The sequence below is a fragment of the Capsicum annuum genome, chromosome 9 (assembly GCF_002878395.1).
Source record: "Capsicum annuum cultivar UCD-10X-F1 chromosome 9, UCD10Xv1.1, whole genome shotgun sequence".
Lineage (NCBI taxonomy): Eukaryota > Viridiplantae > Streptophyta > Magnoliopsida > Solanales > Solanaceae > Capsicum > Capsicum annuum.
This window is the reverse complement of record NC_061119.1, coordinates 210928334-210943088: the sequence shown is the minus strand read 5'-3', so window position 1 is coordinate 210943088 and position 14755 is coordinate 210928334. Positions and strand designations below refer to the sequence as shown.

At 36.0% G+C, this 14755-nt stretch overlaps 1 protein-coding gene across 1 annotated transcript in view; it reads left to right on the top strand.

The window, feature by feature from the left end:
* The window catches only part of LOC107846754 (early nodulin-93-like), an 85256-nt gene that overhangs the window by 50536 nt on the left and 19965 nt on the right, over window positions 1-14755 (top strand). The window contains exon 4 of the mRNA XM_016691053.2: window positions 4447-4456. Coding sequence (XP_016546539.2) covers window positions 4447-4456 — 10 coding nt within the window. The remainder of the gene's footprint in view (window positions 1-4446; window positions 4457-14755) is intronic.

Here is a 14755-nt window from a genome sequence, read left to right as displayed (position 1 = left end):
CTGTTTAAGGATGCTTACGAGTTTGTAAAGAAATACGATCATTTCCAAAGGCAAGGTTCAATCTCAAAACATCATGAGATGCCTATAGAGAAGATGATGGAGGTTGAATTGTTTGGCGTCTGGGGTATTGACTTCATAGGGCCGTTCGTAAGCTCCTATGGGTTAAAGTATATCCTTGTATCTGTGGACTATGTGTCCAAATAGGTTGATGTCGTAGCTCTAGATGATCATGAAGGCAAAAAAAAGTGGTTGATTTTCAAAAGAACATCTTCTCCTGTTTTAGTGTACTATGGACAATCATAAGCGACGGAGGATCACACTTTTGCAACAAGATAATCAGGGCATCATTGATGAAATATGGTGTGAAGTAACATAAGGTGGATACTCCATACCACCCACAAACTAGCGGGAAAGTGGAGGTCTCAAACTTGGAAATCAAAGAAATCCTAGCCAAAACAGCGAATGCAAGCGGATAAGACTGGTCACAGAAGCTCGGTAATGCTTTGTGGGCATATTGAACAACTTTTAAGACACCCATTGGGATGTCACCATATCATTTTATTTATGGAAAGGCATGCCACCTTCCGTTTGAGCTAGAACACAAAGCTTTATGGGCTCTCAAGCTGTTGAACATAGATTGGAAGGACGCAACAGAATTAAGATTGGGAATATTGAATGAGATGGATGAATTCCATATTGGTGCATATGAAATAGCAGACTTGTATAAAGAGAAAATGAAGAAGTAAAATGATCAAAGAATTTAGAGACGGGACTTGTGTGCCATTGATTGTGTACTATTGTTTAACTCTCGACTCAAGCTTTTTTCGGGCAAATTAAAGTCCAAATGGTCGAGACCTTTCAAAGTAAGTCAGGTTTTTCCATCGGGGGTGGTAGAACTTGAAAATAAAGAAGGAAGTTCATTCAAGGTTAATGAGCAAAGAATCAAAATCTATATTGGCCCAGTGAATAAAGTTAAGTTTTTGTCTAAGGTGTATCTAGATGAAGTTTGAGTAGTCGAGATAACCGAGTCATGTAGCGACGTTAAATCAGGCATTATTGGGAGGCAACCCAACTTTTTATTTTGTAAGTATTTCGTTTGCTTTAAAACTTTGTTTTAATAATAAGTTGTTCAGATGTGCAGGAACAAAGTTAGAATCAATGTGGCTGATGGAATGAAATTTGACGACAAAAGTTGGTAGGTTATCAATAAGTTAATGACCTATCACTTGAAGTCATCAATTCAAGCAAAAGGAATTGCATACATTAGTTTGAGTGACGACCAAGTTGATAGGTTATCAGCAAGCTGACGATCTATCACTTGAAGTCGTCAACTTAAACAAAAATTGGGCACATTCTAGATAAGGATGACGACAAGGCTAATAAGCCGTCACCCAAGTGACGAGCCATCGCACCTTGTCGTCAGTTGAATCAAAACTCAGTAACATTCTTTCTTAGGGTGACGAGATTTGTGACGGGCTATCAACCAATTAATAAGCCGTCACTTAAATCTTGAACATAGGTAAGTCATTTTAACCCGAATCCGAATTCATGACCCAATCCAAACCCAATAACCCTTAACTTTTCAAATTCTTGTCAATAAATGTTGCCATTTTTTATTTTTGGTGCTCCCTCCGTTTAAAAAAGAATGACCTACTTTCCTTTTTAGGCCGTTTAAAAAAGAATGACCCCTTTCTTTTTTCGGCAATACTTTAATTTCAACTTTCCAACATGTTTATAACCACAAGATTAAAGAATATTTTGGTACATTTGATACTACTTTAATTTAAGGGCAACAGATTCAAAGATGCTCTTATTTTCTTAAACTTTGTGCCAAATCAAAGTAGGTCATTCTTTTTTAAATGGAGGGAGTATATTGTAATTAGTCTTAAAGTCTTTAAAATTAAAAAAAAATATAGATAAACTTAGAAAACAAAAACATGCAGCTACATCAGTGCAAACTTTTCACATTTCCCGTCTTTTCCCTTTTCAATTTCGAACATTATCTTCTCTCTTCATCTTCTCAAAAGCAAGTAAATAAGTTCTAGACTTTTCTTTTTCTTTGTGAGAATTCTTTGAACCTACAAAAGCATTGAGATAGAAGACTGTGTCTCTCTAAGCAAGTTGAAATACTCACAAGTTTGAAGTGCGTAGCCAAGTCGCTGAAAGGTATGCTTCGACAACTTTGCTATTTTTCTAATGAAAATAAATGGAAATTGCTTGAAACTAGAAAGATTTAAAGGTTTTTGAAGTGTACATGGACGAATTTAAGAAATATAAAGTAATTGGGTCACCCTAACCAACTTAACTTTGCATAACTAAAAGTCGCTCATGAACAACTTTTTGTCAAGTTGTAAAGTTCATCATTGTTAGTGAAAGGTGTTAGCTTAAATTGAGTGAAAACCCATTGCACCCATGTTTTTCAAGATTTATTAAATCGAATTGGGTGAAGTATCTTGTTTGGGAACCAAAACTTAGGGTTAACAAGTTTTGAATTGGGCAACAAGTTTCAAATTTCAGCCTAAAAATCAAAATGAATGAGTTATAAAGATGAATTGGACTGATCAAGAGGTTGATAAGTAATCAACCAAGTGACCACTTATCAATTAAGTTGTCACTCAAACAATTGAGTTGCTGAAGATTCTGTTTTTTGCCATTGCATGGCTGATAAGCCATCACTAAGTCACGACTTATCAGGCCAAGTCGTCACCTGAGTTAAAAAAATTTTTGAATTCTTTTTTGCTCTGACGAAATGGCTTGATAAGCATAAGCTATCACTTAAGTGATGACTTATCAACAAAGTCGCCACACACATGTTACCCATTGTGCTTAAACCCTTTTAAGAGTGATACTAAAAATGATTCTCTTTTTTTTACTTATTCTTGGATACTAAATGATTCTTTTCCTTTGATGTAGATATAATCATGCCACCAAAAGAAAAGTCAAAGAAGGACAGTAAGAAAGTGAACAAGGAAAATTTGACTCGGCGACTGTTCAATGATTCTGAGAGCGAATAGGAAGAAGCACAACTTCAAAGATGTCGTACAAGGCAATGTCTCCGTATATCAGAACCACCTCCACTGTCTGAAGGGAGGGAGGTCGAGGACAAAAGCTTTGAGAAAGAAGACTCAGTTTTATCTTAGAAACAGTCTTTTAAGCAATAAATAGAAGAAGACTCTCTGATACGGGGCAATGCGATGAAGTGTAAAAACCCTGGCATTTGAAATAGCATATAGTGGAACGTTGAAGGAGTCTCAAAGATCTACCATGAGGGATTGGTACCCACAGGCAGAAGGAAAGCCCATATGTAAAGAAGTTAAAATGATCACATTCGGGTTGAGCAGATATCCAAATCTGGAAAGAACTTTCAGAGATTATGATCTATCATGGATCACTAAAGAGGGCATCACATACTGTCCAACGTTGGTCAGGGAATTTTATGCCAACTACACAATAACGGTTGAAAGTATGTGCAAAAAAAGAGAAAAGGCTACAGAGAAGCCTAACATGGATCAGATATCAGTTCGAGGAGTGATGGTAGAGTTGTCTGATCATACAATCAACAGGTTTCTTCATGGTCCTGACTTCAATCCTCCAGCTACCTTGCCAGAGTTCTATCATATAATGACTGATCAGGAAAATCAATGCCCTTGGTTGGCATAGATTACAGTGGATGGGGAGACAGAATGGTTAGATAATCCAAGTGTGAGGATTTTTAAGGCTTCACGGTCCTAAGAAGCAAGGTTCTGGTGGGGAGTGGTAAGGTGCAGGCTGATGCCTACGACAGGAGATAATATCCCATATGAGGATAGACCGGTACTTACAGCAAGCTTATTGTCCAAATTCCCCTTGAACTTTGGGGAAATCATTGTCGATGAGATCAAAATTTGGGCAACATTATCCATTCCCTTGTTTGATTGCAAGATTATGCAAAGAGGCACGTGTTCTAATCCTCACTGGTGTAGATAATGAAGTCAAGGCCACAAAAACTCACAGTCCTATCAAATTTGATGAGAGTAAGCCTACATTGGTTCTAGGCAAGGAAGCAGGGTAGAGAGTGATGCTATTATTTCTGAGGGTGTTCATACACCTGCAACTGCCACAGGCTCCCTACAAAATGTGTGGCTTTCAGCACTAGAGTCTTCTCAGGCTACTTTCTTTGTAGGTTATACATCTATTCCAGAAGGAGAAGAAATATAGTGATCGCAACAACGGTGTTTGAGTATGCATTGACTCCAGAAAATTTTAAGAAGCTGGTAAAGTAGGGAAAAAGGTTTGAGGCACAATTGAGGTTGTTCGCTAACCAGTTCAAGCCTACTGTCGATAAGAAAATCAAGGTAGCCATTGAAACTTTCTTGACTCTCCATGAAAGAATTGATGAGATGGAGTGTCGAGTAAATGAGAGGTTGAATGAGATGTCAGTACCCGATCTTGCAGCATTTGAGGCAGCCTTGGAAAAGTCTAGAACTGATATTGTGACCTTGTAGAGCCGTCAGATCATGATATGTTCAGACCTTGTTATTGAAGAATCTAAAGAAGAAGCACCACTGTTTTACATCACTGGCAACACAAGTGGATGAAAAGGACAAAGGTAAATGAAAGAGAAGTGACAACGATGAACAAAGGAGCATTGAGAAGAAAGAAAATAAGAAAGAAGAGAAAAATAGTTGAAAGAACTTAGAGAAATTCAAAAGTGGATGGTGAGCCGCATGAAGAAATATTGAGAGCCCGAGCTGTGGGAGCTCAGCTAGTGGACCTCTTATTGGGGATTTCTTTACTTTGCTAACCATTGATATAGATGCATCAGCTTAACCGGATTCCACTGATGATACTCTTCCCGATGATGATGCAGCAACATAGTCAGCAGCTCGTGATATAAGCGCTTAAGGCACAGTAGGTATTTCCTCAATCTTGCTATCATAGTTTGATACATTTTCATTGAGGATAATGCATGCTTTTGTTTGTAGGAGTGGGGGTACTTGCAACCTCAAGGGTATATTATCTGTGTCCTTGAGCGCTATCTAGCGAACCGACATATTTAGGAGTAGTTGTATGTTATGTATGTGTTATGTATGCATTGAAGAGTAACATGTAAATGAGTAGCAAATGCATGCCTATGATTTCAAAATTGTCAAAACTGTGTGCCCATCAAAAATTTTGAATGTAAGATTGATTGCTAGGTGCAGGGAAACCATGCCTATCTATGAAAGTATACAAATATGTCACTCCCTGATTGATCTTGAGTTTTGATTAATTATTTGGTGATGTTTATTAAATTCCATGACATGACAGAGTGAGGTTTTCCTATCAATGTGTTCTTATTGTGTGCATGCATCTAGAACTTGCCCAAATCATTCTGTTAGGGTTTCGAGTAGTCATCTGAGAAGTGATCACAGGCCATTTTTGATTAGTGAACCAGTTAGCCAAGATAATCAACCCTTAGGTACATATTATATTCCATTTTCATCCCTTATTTATCCTTTATAATGTTTTCTTTGTTTCAACAAATTGAACATCTTTCACTGAGTTCATAATCGATTCGTGTTTGAGCCAAGTTCTCTCTTTGGACATTTCACATGTCAACTTAGGAAAATAACCTAAGTTGAGGGTGGATACAGTAGAGAAGATGATGATTGGAAGGTGAAAAAGCTGTGAAAGTTAGTAAGAAAATGGTTCTTTAGTAATAGTAAATAAATGGTGCTGAGTGGAATTGTTGAGAAAAATGGTTCTTTAGTAATAGTAAATAAATGGTGCTTAGTGGAATTGCTGAGAATGATGTGAAAGGTTATTATGAATTGAATGCAAAGGAGTAAGTGGGTGTAGCCAAGTGTTGAAAGTGAACAAAGAGAGGCTAAGTCACAAATCCTAGCCTTCACTCAAGTTGAGATAGTCCTATAGTGATCTTAGTTTGACTACTAGATGAACCAAATAGAAAGGTAAGGGCAAGCTTATGATTTTGCAGGGAAGTCGAGATGCATGAAAACTTATGAAAACTACATCAAGAAGGATGATTTTTTGTGAAGTAGATATGAAGATAAGTTTTAAAGATTTCACTTGACGACTTTTCTGATAAGTCGTCAATTATCTGATAAGCCGTCAGAGGAGGTTGTCACCTGTAGACAGTGTGCAACAACTGGGAAGAGTTGTTGACGACTTGTCTAATAAGTCATCAACTAGCTGATAGGTAGTCACTGGAAGTCATCAGCTGTAGGCAATGAGCAAGGATTGGAAAGAGTTGTTGACGAATTGTCTGATAAGTCATCAACTGTCTGATAAGCCGTCACAAGAGGTCATCAGCTATGGGGAGGAAAAGCTGGAGTTTGATATTCAAATCCGGAAGATCTTGAGTATTTATAGAAAAACCTTAGATTTTCATTGGAATCTTGAACTTGGTCTAAAAAACAACTTTGATATTTTTTTAGATAATTTTTGAATTCAGTTTTTGAGATTATTGTTTTGGTTTTTGTGATTCTCGTTTGAATTTGAAGGATGAACAATCTTCAATTTCCATTGTTTGTAAGTTAACTACTTTTGAATTGTGGATCTAATATATGTTCTTTTTATTTCATGAGGAACTAAATCCCATAACTAGAGTTGTGGGATCAATGAGTGTTAGCATTATGAATTCTTTAGTTGGCTAAGATTCGAATGATTGTAGGAACTTCTTGATAATTCTTTTGTAATGAATATTTTCTATTGGTTGCAAACAATAGACTAAGCCTTACATTGGTTTTCTTGAACTAAGGGATCACTTAAAGGAAGGGAATTATTAATGGGGATTTGGAAACGTTAAATTTCCATCTAATGATTAATGTTGTAACAAGATTAATCAAGTTGAGATGAAATCAGTTTAACTATAAGGATTCCCAAAGTTTGAGAGAATTAAGTAAGCTAGCAGCTAAATAGGTCGGAAGACATTTAGAAGAATCATTGATAGTGATAATTTGTTGTTTCCTACCTGTCATGAGAATCTTCTTCAAAATATTTTTCAATAAATAGCAATACTCATAGTGAACACAACTCTGGTTTTGCCACATCATTAATTTAAAATATTGAAACATTGACTTTGGGTTACTAAAACAAAGTGAATAGTAACAGTTGTTTTCAAAATGGACTGATGGATTTTTCATTTTTTGATACATTTTCACATTTATAGCTCATTAAATTTTTTCATTTTTCATGTCAATTTCATTAGCCAGATTCGCTACACGTTCCTTCCTACCTTGTGTTCTTCCTTAATAAGGTCTGAATTGATATATGGTCTTCTCCACCTTTCCTTTCCCGCATAGATATTCGCCCAATCACCTTCTGCTATATAATAGTCTCCTCGAACAATAAATCTATATAAATTTGAACCAGGGAAATTTCTATTGGTTTTCTATTCTTGTTTGTAGTAGTGCGAGGCTTCAGAGGCCTTTCAAAAGTCTATTGAACCCCTAAAATCAGTCCAATGTCTATTTAAATGCGTACACTTCCACCAAAAACTTGAACCCTTCTCCAAACTTGACACATAAATATTAACAAAATCTTCATTAAACCATAACAGGATATCGACACCACCAATCTGGTCCCTCAACCTTACCAGTTCGAACCTAACAATTTTAACTGTAAAATACAATATCTTGTTGGAATGATTAATGCCTAATAGGTCAAGAACCAACATTCATAAAATTAGTGTACTGGATGTGTGTTTTCACGTTAGGTTGATCAGTAATACATACCTCTCACATGTGAAGTTGTTCCATCTACAAGCAGTTTATTTCATCGAACTCATTTTTACTCTAGCCTTAATACTGGTCGGGCAAAAGTTAATCCACTTTCACTTCCTTTTATCTGTAAACAAGAGAAAAATATTTGATGTCAAACAAGAGAAGAACAAAAAGAACATTACAAAAGGGCAACACAAAATTAAATAAATACAACATATTACAATAGATGTTGTAATAGATGACCCATCTGTTGCATTAGATTCCCCATCTGTTCAACATATGAGTCATCTGTTGCAACAGACGACGTATTTGTGGCAACAAATGGCTGACAGGTTGCAATAGATGGGTCATTTATTGGAACAAATAACAATCCTTAGTACTGGTTTTATTTCTTCCAATAGTTGCTCCGTTTGTTCCAACAATTGATTCATCAGTTTCAATAGTTAAGGAAACTATCGGAACACCACCAACAACATAAAAAACAGCATCAACAACAAAGAAACAACACCATATGTTCCAACACTATCAACAACACAAACACCACGTGTTCCAACAACACCAACACCCCCAACAACAGCACCACCAACAAAGTAACAAACAAAAGACAGAACAAAATGATACTAACAATAACGCTTTTTAAGTTCTCTTAACAGATGCTTTTTTTGCATATTTTTTAATAAAAACAATGGTTTTGCATTCAAGACTTAAAAGTAATCTTTCCTTCAATTTTCTCAATAAATAGGATACTAGTAATGGCTAAATTAATAAAAATAATAGATGTAAATATATAATTTAAATAACGTACGAAGAAGAAAACGAGAAGGAAAGAGCAATAGTAAACCATACCTGCAATATCAAAAAAGCAAAGAGATCAGAACACCCATTTCAGATGAGAAATGATATTGATCGGTTGAGATCCAAAAGGATCCTCATACGAAAAAGGAGAGGAAAGTGAGGAAAAAAGGAGACGGTTATGATTATCCTAAAGAGGAGAGAAAGAGAATTTTGAAAGAAATAAGAGAGATGACCTAAGTTAATTTATGGCTGAAGAAGAGAGAATTCTAAAGATGATTTTAAATATTCATTAATAAATTTGAGGGGCACGAGGAGAGGTGACATTGAAAAGACAAGATAAAACTACTCAAGAAGGAGATTTTTGAGTTATTCAAGTAATATTGTTTACCGCCTTACTATTTTATCCTTTTTATCACGGACAAAAAATTGCTTTCAAATAAAAAAAAGATCTTTAAAACATATAAGTGATCCTCTACAATAGGTGACTATTTTTGTTTGAAAATTTCCAACGGCTGAGTCATCTATCGCAACAAACGCCAATGTCCATTTGACAATTTACAATAGATAGGTAATCTATTGCAATATATTTAATAATCTAGTTGACAAATTCCAACAGATAAGTCCTCTATTGCAATAGGTTGAACATTTATTTTTTTTACAACTTCAATTGATTTAGCTACAACTACGTATTAGTTGATAGGGTCTTTTACAATTGCATGATATTGGTATTGCATTCTTTCAGACCTGAGTCTTTGATCGATCACTCTGAGTTGATGTAACACCCTGTACTTTTGGGCTAGAATCAAGACCGTCGTTCCTATGTGTATAGACCTGAACTAGATGATTCCTTGTTAATAGATGTGTGGTGATCAATACTATAGTGTTAGAATAACTTTGAATATGTATTGAGGTCACAAAAATGCCCTAAATCTAAGATGAGTTGAAAACATTTCTATCGAATAAGTTTTAGTGGCTATTTAAAATTGGGTTAATTCCATCAAACATAACTTCTTGTATATAACGAATTAGAGGGCCTACTATATCTCAAATGAAAGGTCTTCGAATTAGCTTTCCAACAACACCAATTTCGCAAAAATTGATACTCGAGCAAAAAGTTACAACCATTTTCGTGAGAGAAGTAGTAGCTGCGTGAGATTAGCGTGCAATGCACGCTCTATCGTACGCACCTAATTTTCAGGTTCTTTTTTAGCATTTTTAAGGTCAATTTGGACCTTTACCTCACCAAAGGTCCATCCATAACATAAGATTCACGCCCCAAGAAGCATAATACACTCTATAATCAAATTTTTCTCTCAAATCAAAACCCTAACCCCTTCCTCAAAGATCAAGATCAAGCTCTTAAGTCAAGAATTCCAAAAAAACAAATCAAGATTCAGATTTTGTTCTTCAAACTACATAATCTAACGTACATGGGGTTTTCCTAAAACTACGTTGCAACAATATTTAAACATGGTGAAATCATGAGTTTCATAGGGGTTTTGAAATTTGCAATATAATTGTGTTTTATGAACTCTTAAATAATATTATTGCTTTGGTCTTTAGGCCTTCCCCTGAAATTGATTTTATTAGTATATATGTATGTATATGTGATTGAAGATTTGAAATATCAATTGAGAGAGTGAATTATTGAATCTCCCCTCTCCCATTGTGTTACTACTTGATTTGCAAGTTGTGGATTCCTAAATTTCATGATTTAAAGAATGAGTCAAGAACATTATTATTTTATATGAATTTTATAATGATTGGGATTTGGAGGGGGGCATATTCATGATTTTATTACTAAATTCAATAATTTTAGGAATTTCAGGAATGTTTTGAGAAATTTGCCACTACTTGTTGGAATTGTTGAAAAGATGAGTATATTTTCATGGTTTTGACTTATGTTTTGAAACATGAATTCTCTTATACTGTTTGAATGATATGGTGGTCTGAATTTTATGTTTTTGAAAGAAGGGATTGTAATATGATTTTATGGCTTAGAGATTTGACTTGCAAGTCAATGGTATGACGATGCCATATAAATGTATGCCACAATAGAGTAAGAGTTTCAAACTTGATTTCTTAGAGAAAACATGTTTAAAGAGCTAAAAGTGGGCTTAAAGAGGGTTAGGTGGTTGCCCGAAGAAGGCTTGAGTTCAAGTAACTCTTAGCCTAAAATCGTGTTTTGCCGATACGGGTATATTATTATTGTACGCTGGCGATGACCCTGTGGTATAATAGAGATTCAGAGATTCCGACCCTTGTGGAAAACTTGGGTTGGGGGCTTGGCTGCAGAGTCAAGGCAAGATTCCATATAGCCAGTGAAATTTCAAAGATGTAGGGTATACCACCTAGCGCAGAAGTAAAATAAAGAGTATGTCACAAAGTTCTGGTAATTGTTCAGAGTCTTTAAATATGCCCATGTGTTTTCTTATCATATTTATATTTATGAATTATTTTTAAATTGCTCTCTCCTATGTTGAATAAAAATTATTATTTTGGCTTTGCTCTGTATACCAGTACAATTGTATTGACCCCTACCTTTTAGGGTCTGAGGCTCAGTCTAGAGGTCCTGCTAAGCCATAGATATTTCAGTCAGAAGTAAGGTCTGCAGTGGTGAGCCTTCTTTATTCCTAAAGGCATATCTTTTTTTAGACATTTACTATTTATTTTGGGTTTGGTCCACTGGGGGCCTTGTCCCAGATTCAGACGACTTATTGATGTCTTATGTAGTAGAGATTTCGCAGAATGAGAAAGATGTTGTTTAGATATTGATAAGCTTGTTTTCGTATTGTCGAACAGATTCAGTACATGACCATGATTCCATCTATTTTATTTTTGCATTCTTTTCTTTGTTATTTGAATATTGTGCATGATTACCAGAATGTAGAAGGGTGCCCGGGCCTCCATTGTTCGGGATGTTTATCACGGCCAGGGTCTCAGCTCGGGTCATGAAAAACTTGGTATCAGAGCATGGTTTATGATCCCAGGATGTCTGCAAAATCGTATCTAGTAGAGTCTTTTTTATGGGTGTATTGTGCACCACACTTATAATCAGGAGGCTACCTGGCATTTAGGAGTTGTTTCCCATTCTTTCATACTCTAGTTCGTGCTATAGAGTCATCCACAAGAAAGTTATCCAAGTTCATTCCTCGTTCTAATAGCATGGGCCATACCTCATTGTCGAGGCAGTATAAGTCTAAGAGTCTAGCATCCCCAATGATGTGGTTCTCTTTGATTGAGTAATCCATAAAGTTATGAGATAGCACGTGGACTTAAGAGGAGTCCATTAGTGCTTCAAGATATATTGATTTGTATGTATGCCTTTATTCTGGTGAAATCATGCTTTCCAGCTTATGGTACAAAGCCTATTCAGTCCTTTTTTTAAAATTCTTATTGCCGATGTCTTCCATAAGGGTAATGATGTGTTGCAGAATGTTGAAACTATATTTCCACCTGAGTAGTAGTATATGGTATGGTGTCATGACCTACTTTTAGTGAGATAAGCCAAGAAGTTGGTGATATAAAGTCATAAGGTTAGAAGTCAGAGTGAGGGTGACTTTGGCGTAAATAAATAGTTTTAGTTGTATAATCGTGGATTGAGGAGTGGGTTACCATTGTGTAGTGATAGAATAATGTGGTATAATAATAGACTAATGTGTAGAAATATTTATAGACTGTATGGCAGTCTGTGAAGAAAGATACATGATATGACTATTATTTATTCAGAGAAGGGGAGGATCAAAGAATGGATGGCTATAGTAGTTGTATAAATTACTCATAGGCTGTGAATGGGAAGGGGTAGACTCGTTAATAAATTATGGATAAAGACTCATTGGTATTTATGAAATTTGGTGATAGTGAAAATGCATACATGGGTAAGTAAGTATGATGTGAAGAAGTGGGATATGTAGATAAGATTGGAATGGGTATGTTATAAGAGTAAGACCGACTGTCCCTATTATATGACTTTTCCCCTTGATTGTCTTTTCCTTGGTAGTTGTAAGCTAGTACTGAATGTGAGAAGATGTGTGGTAGATTCTAAGGTATGGTAGTAATGTTGTGGAGGGGATGAACTGGTGGGTGATAGTTAAGTTAAATGGCATAGCTGGGCGGATTCCCTAATTTAATGGATTAGTGTAGTATGTGGCATGCTTCGTTGGTGGTACATGATTGACGTTACACTATAGGCTTAAACGTTAGATGTGAAGTATGATGGTAAGAATAGTAGCTTAAGATTAATGATACCTGTTTTGTTGGGATTAATTAGCAGTCTTGATGTGATGTGTAAATGGACTAGGTTGATGATTTATGAAAAGTTTAAGTGGAAATCGTGAGGTATATGTGTACATGAGGACTAGTGTTAAAATAGTGAATTGTGGTTGAGTCATTAAGTGGATAAGAACGCGAGTATATAGGAAAAAGATGAACTCAGGTAGCAGGGTGTTGAATAAAGTTTTATGTGAATAAGCGTTTTATATACCAAGACTTAGTTCTTTTATCTTGTAATACTGAGAAGTATGAGAAGTTGTTGAATGATGCCCTTTAGAGTTAAATTGAGGAGATATAGATAGGCAATGTACGCCTTTGGTATAGTTTTTACAGATTTTGTTAAGTTTTAGGTTATGTGATTTGAGGTGTAATGATAGTATCCTAAGAAAATTGAAGATGGAGCATTAAATTTTTGGAAGAGTGGGTGTCTATGCCCATGAAAATGTTAGTTGTAAGTTGATGACTTTGGGAGTTAGAATAAATTACGATTAGTGTCCCTGAAGGGAGATGTCCTAGAAAATAATTTAATGTCTTTGTATTAGAGATTAATGAGAGGAGTTGTGTGCATCTATATACTGATACCCCCCTTTTGTGTTAAGGAGTGTGAATGCGTACTCTTATGAGAGTGGGAGTTGTAGAGGGATGGCTACAGAGGCTAGAGAAAGTTAATAGTAGCATTTACAAAAAAAAAAAAAAAAAACAAGGCCTTCAGAATATAGTTCTTTAGGAAGAGTTTAGAGTTTAAGTGTGTGGTGATGTCTCTTTTATGTTGAGAGTTGTGACTTTGATCTAAGGGGGAGATGCAGAATTAAGTGAGTTCCCAAATGATCTCTATGTGGCAAGTTGCGGAGAGGAGTCATGATAAATCAATTCCTAATCCAGCATACTCTTCCTACTTCCATTTCGGAGATTATTCCACTAATGTCTTACGTCATGTGTTCAAGTCATGCCTATGCCTATGGTTCGAGTTCTCTATGGACTTATGTTTATGAGCTGACCTCCAAACTAGAAGCAATTATGTCTCTCAATCATTTAGTCTTTCATATATTCCAGCCATATATTATGATGTCCATGTCCCATAAATTCGTGTCACTCAGCATGCTTGGTCCTAATGAAAAATATATCTATGTCACTGATTTATCCTATACCGGGTTTATCCAAAGTGATAAAGTTTATGCAAACTCATGGAAAATTTTAGTTCTTTAAATGAGGAGCAATCACTTCAAGCAAAAATCTTTGTCTTAGTTATGATGTAACATCTCGTAGCATTCTCGACTCATACCACTCTTGGTTAAGTGTATGGAGAGCTGACAATTTGAAAATTTTCCAAATTGTTAAAAGACTTAGCACATTTTGAGCTCCTAATATTTGATGATTTTATTTTGACCTTGTCGGACTTAGAATATCGATTTGTAAGTTGATTCATGATCGGGGGTGTCAAGGGTATATCTCGGGTAAGTTTCGGAAATTTCGGACGAGCGTAAGGCCATGTTTGGATGTCCGAAATAGTAGCAGCATGTGATTAGTGCGTGATGCATGCTCCAATCCACACCTGGGGTAGCATGCGATAGAGCATGTGGCGCAGCTCTATTTTGGGGTTCCAGAGCGTGCGACGCATGCTCCCCAAAAATTTTCAGCTTTCAATTACATTTTCCAGGGGCGTTTGGGTCAATTCCACCCACTCTAATTCAGCTTGTGTTTTTCGCTATGGTCTGTCCTAAGTACTCATACTTTGTTGTGTTTATGCCAGAGCATTTCTTTACTTGCAGTTCAGACACTTGATATATGAAGCACCTCGTGTCTGCTCTATCGTGTCTTCACCTCATGTCCCTCCTTGTGTAGTGCAATAAGTATAATTTATGGTCTGACAAGTGTTACTTCCATTCATGATGTTTGTGTTCGGGTCTCTTAATGACCTTCCGTATGATAGTATGATAGTGGCTGTGGAAGCGTACTGATGTATTAGGTAGAGGTGTAGATGT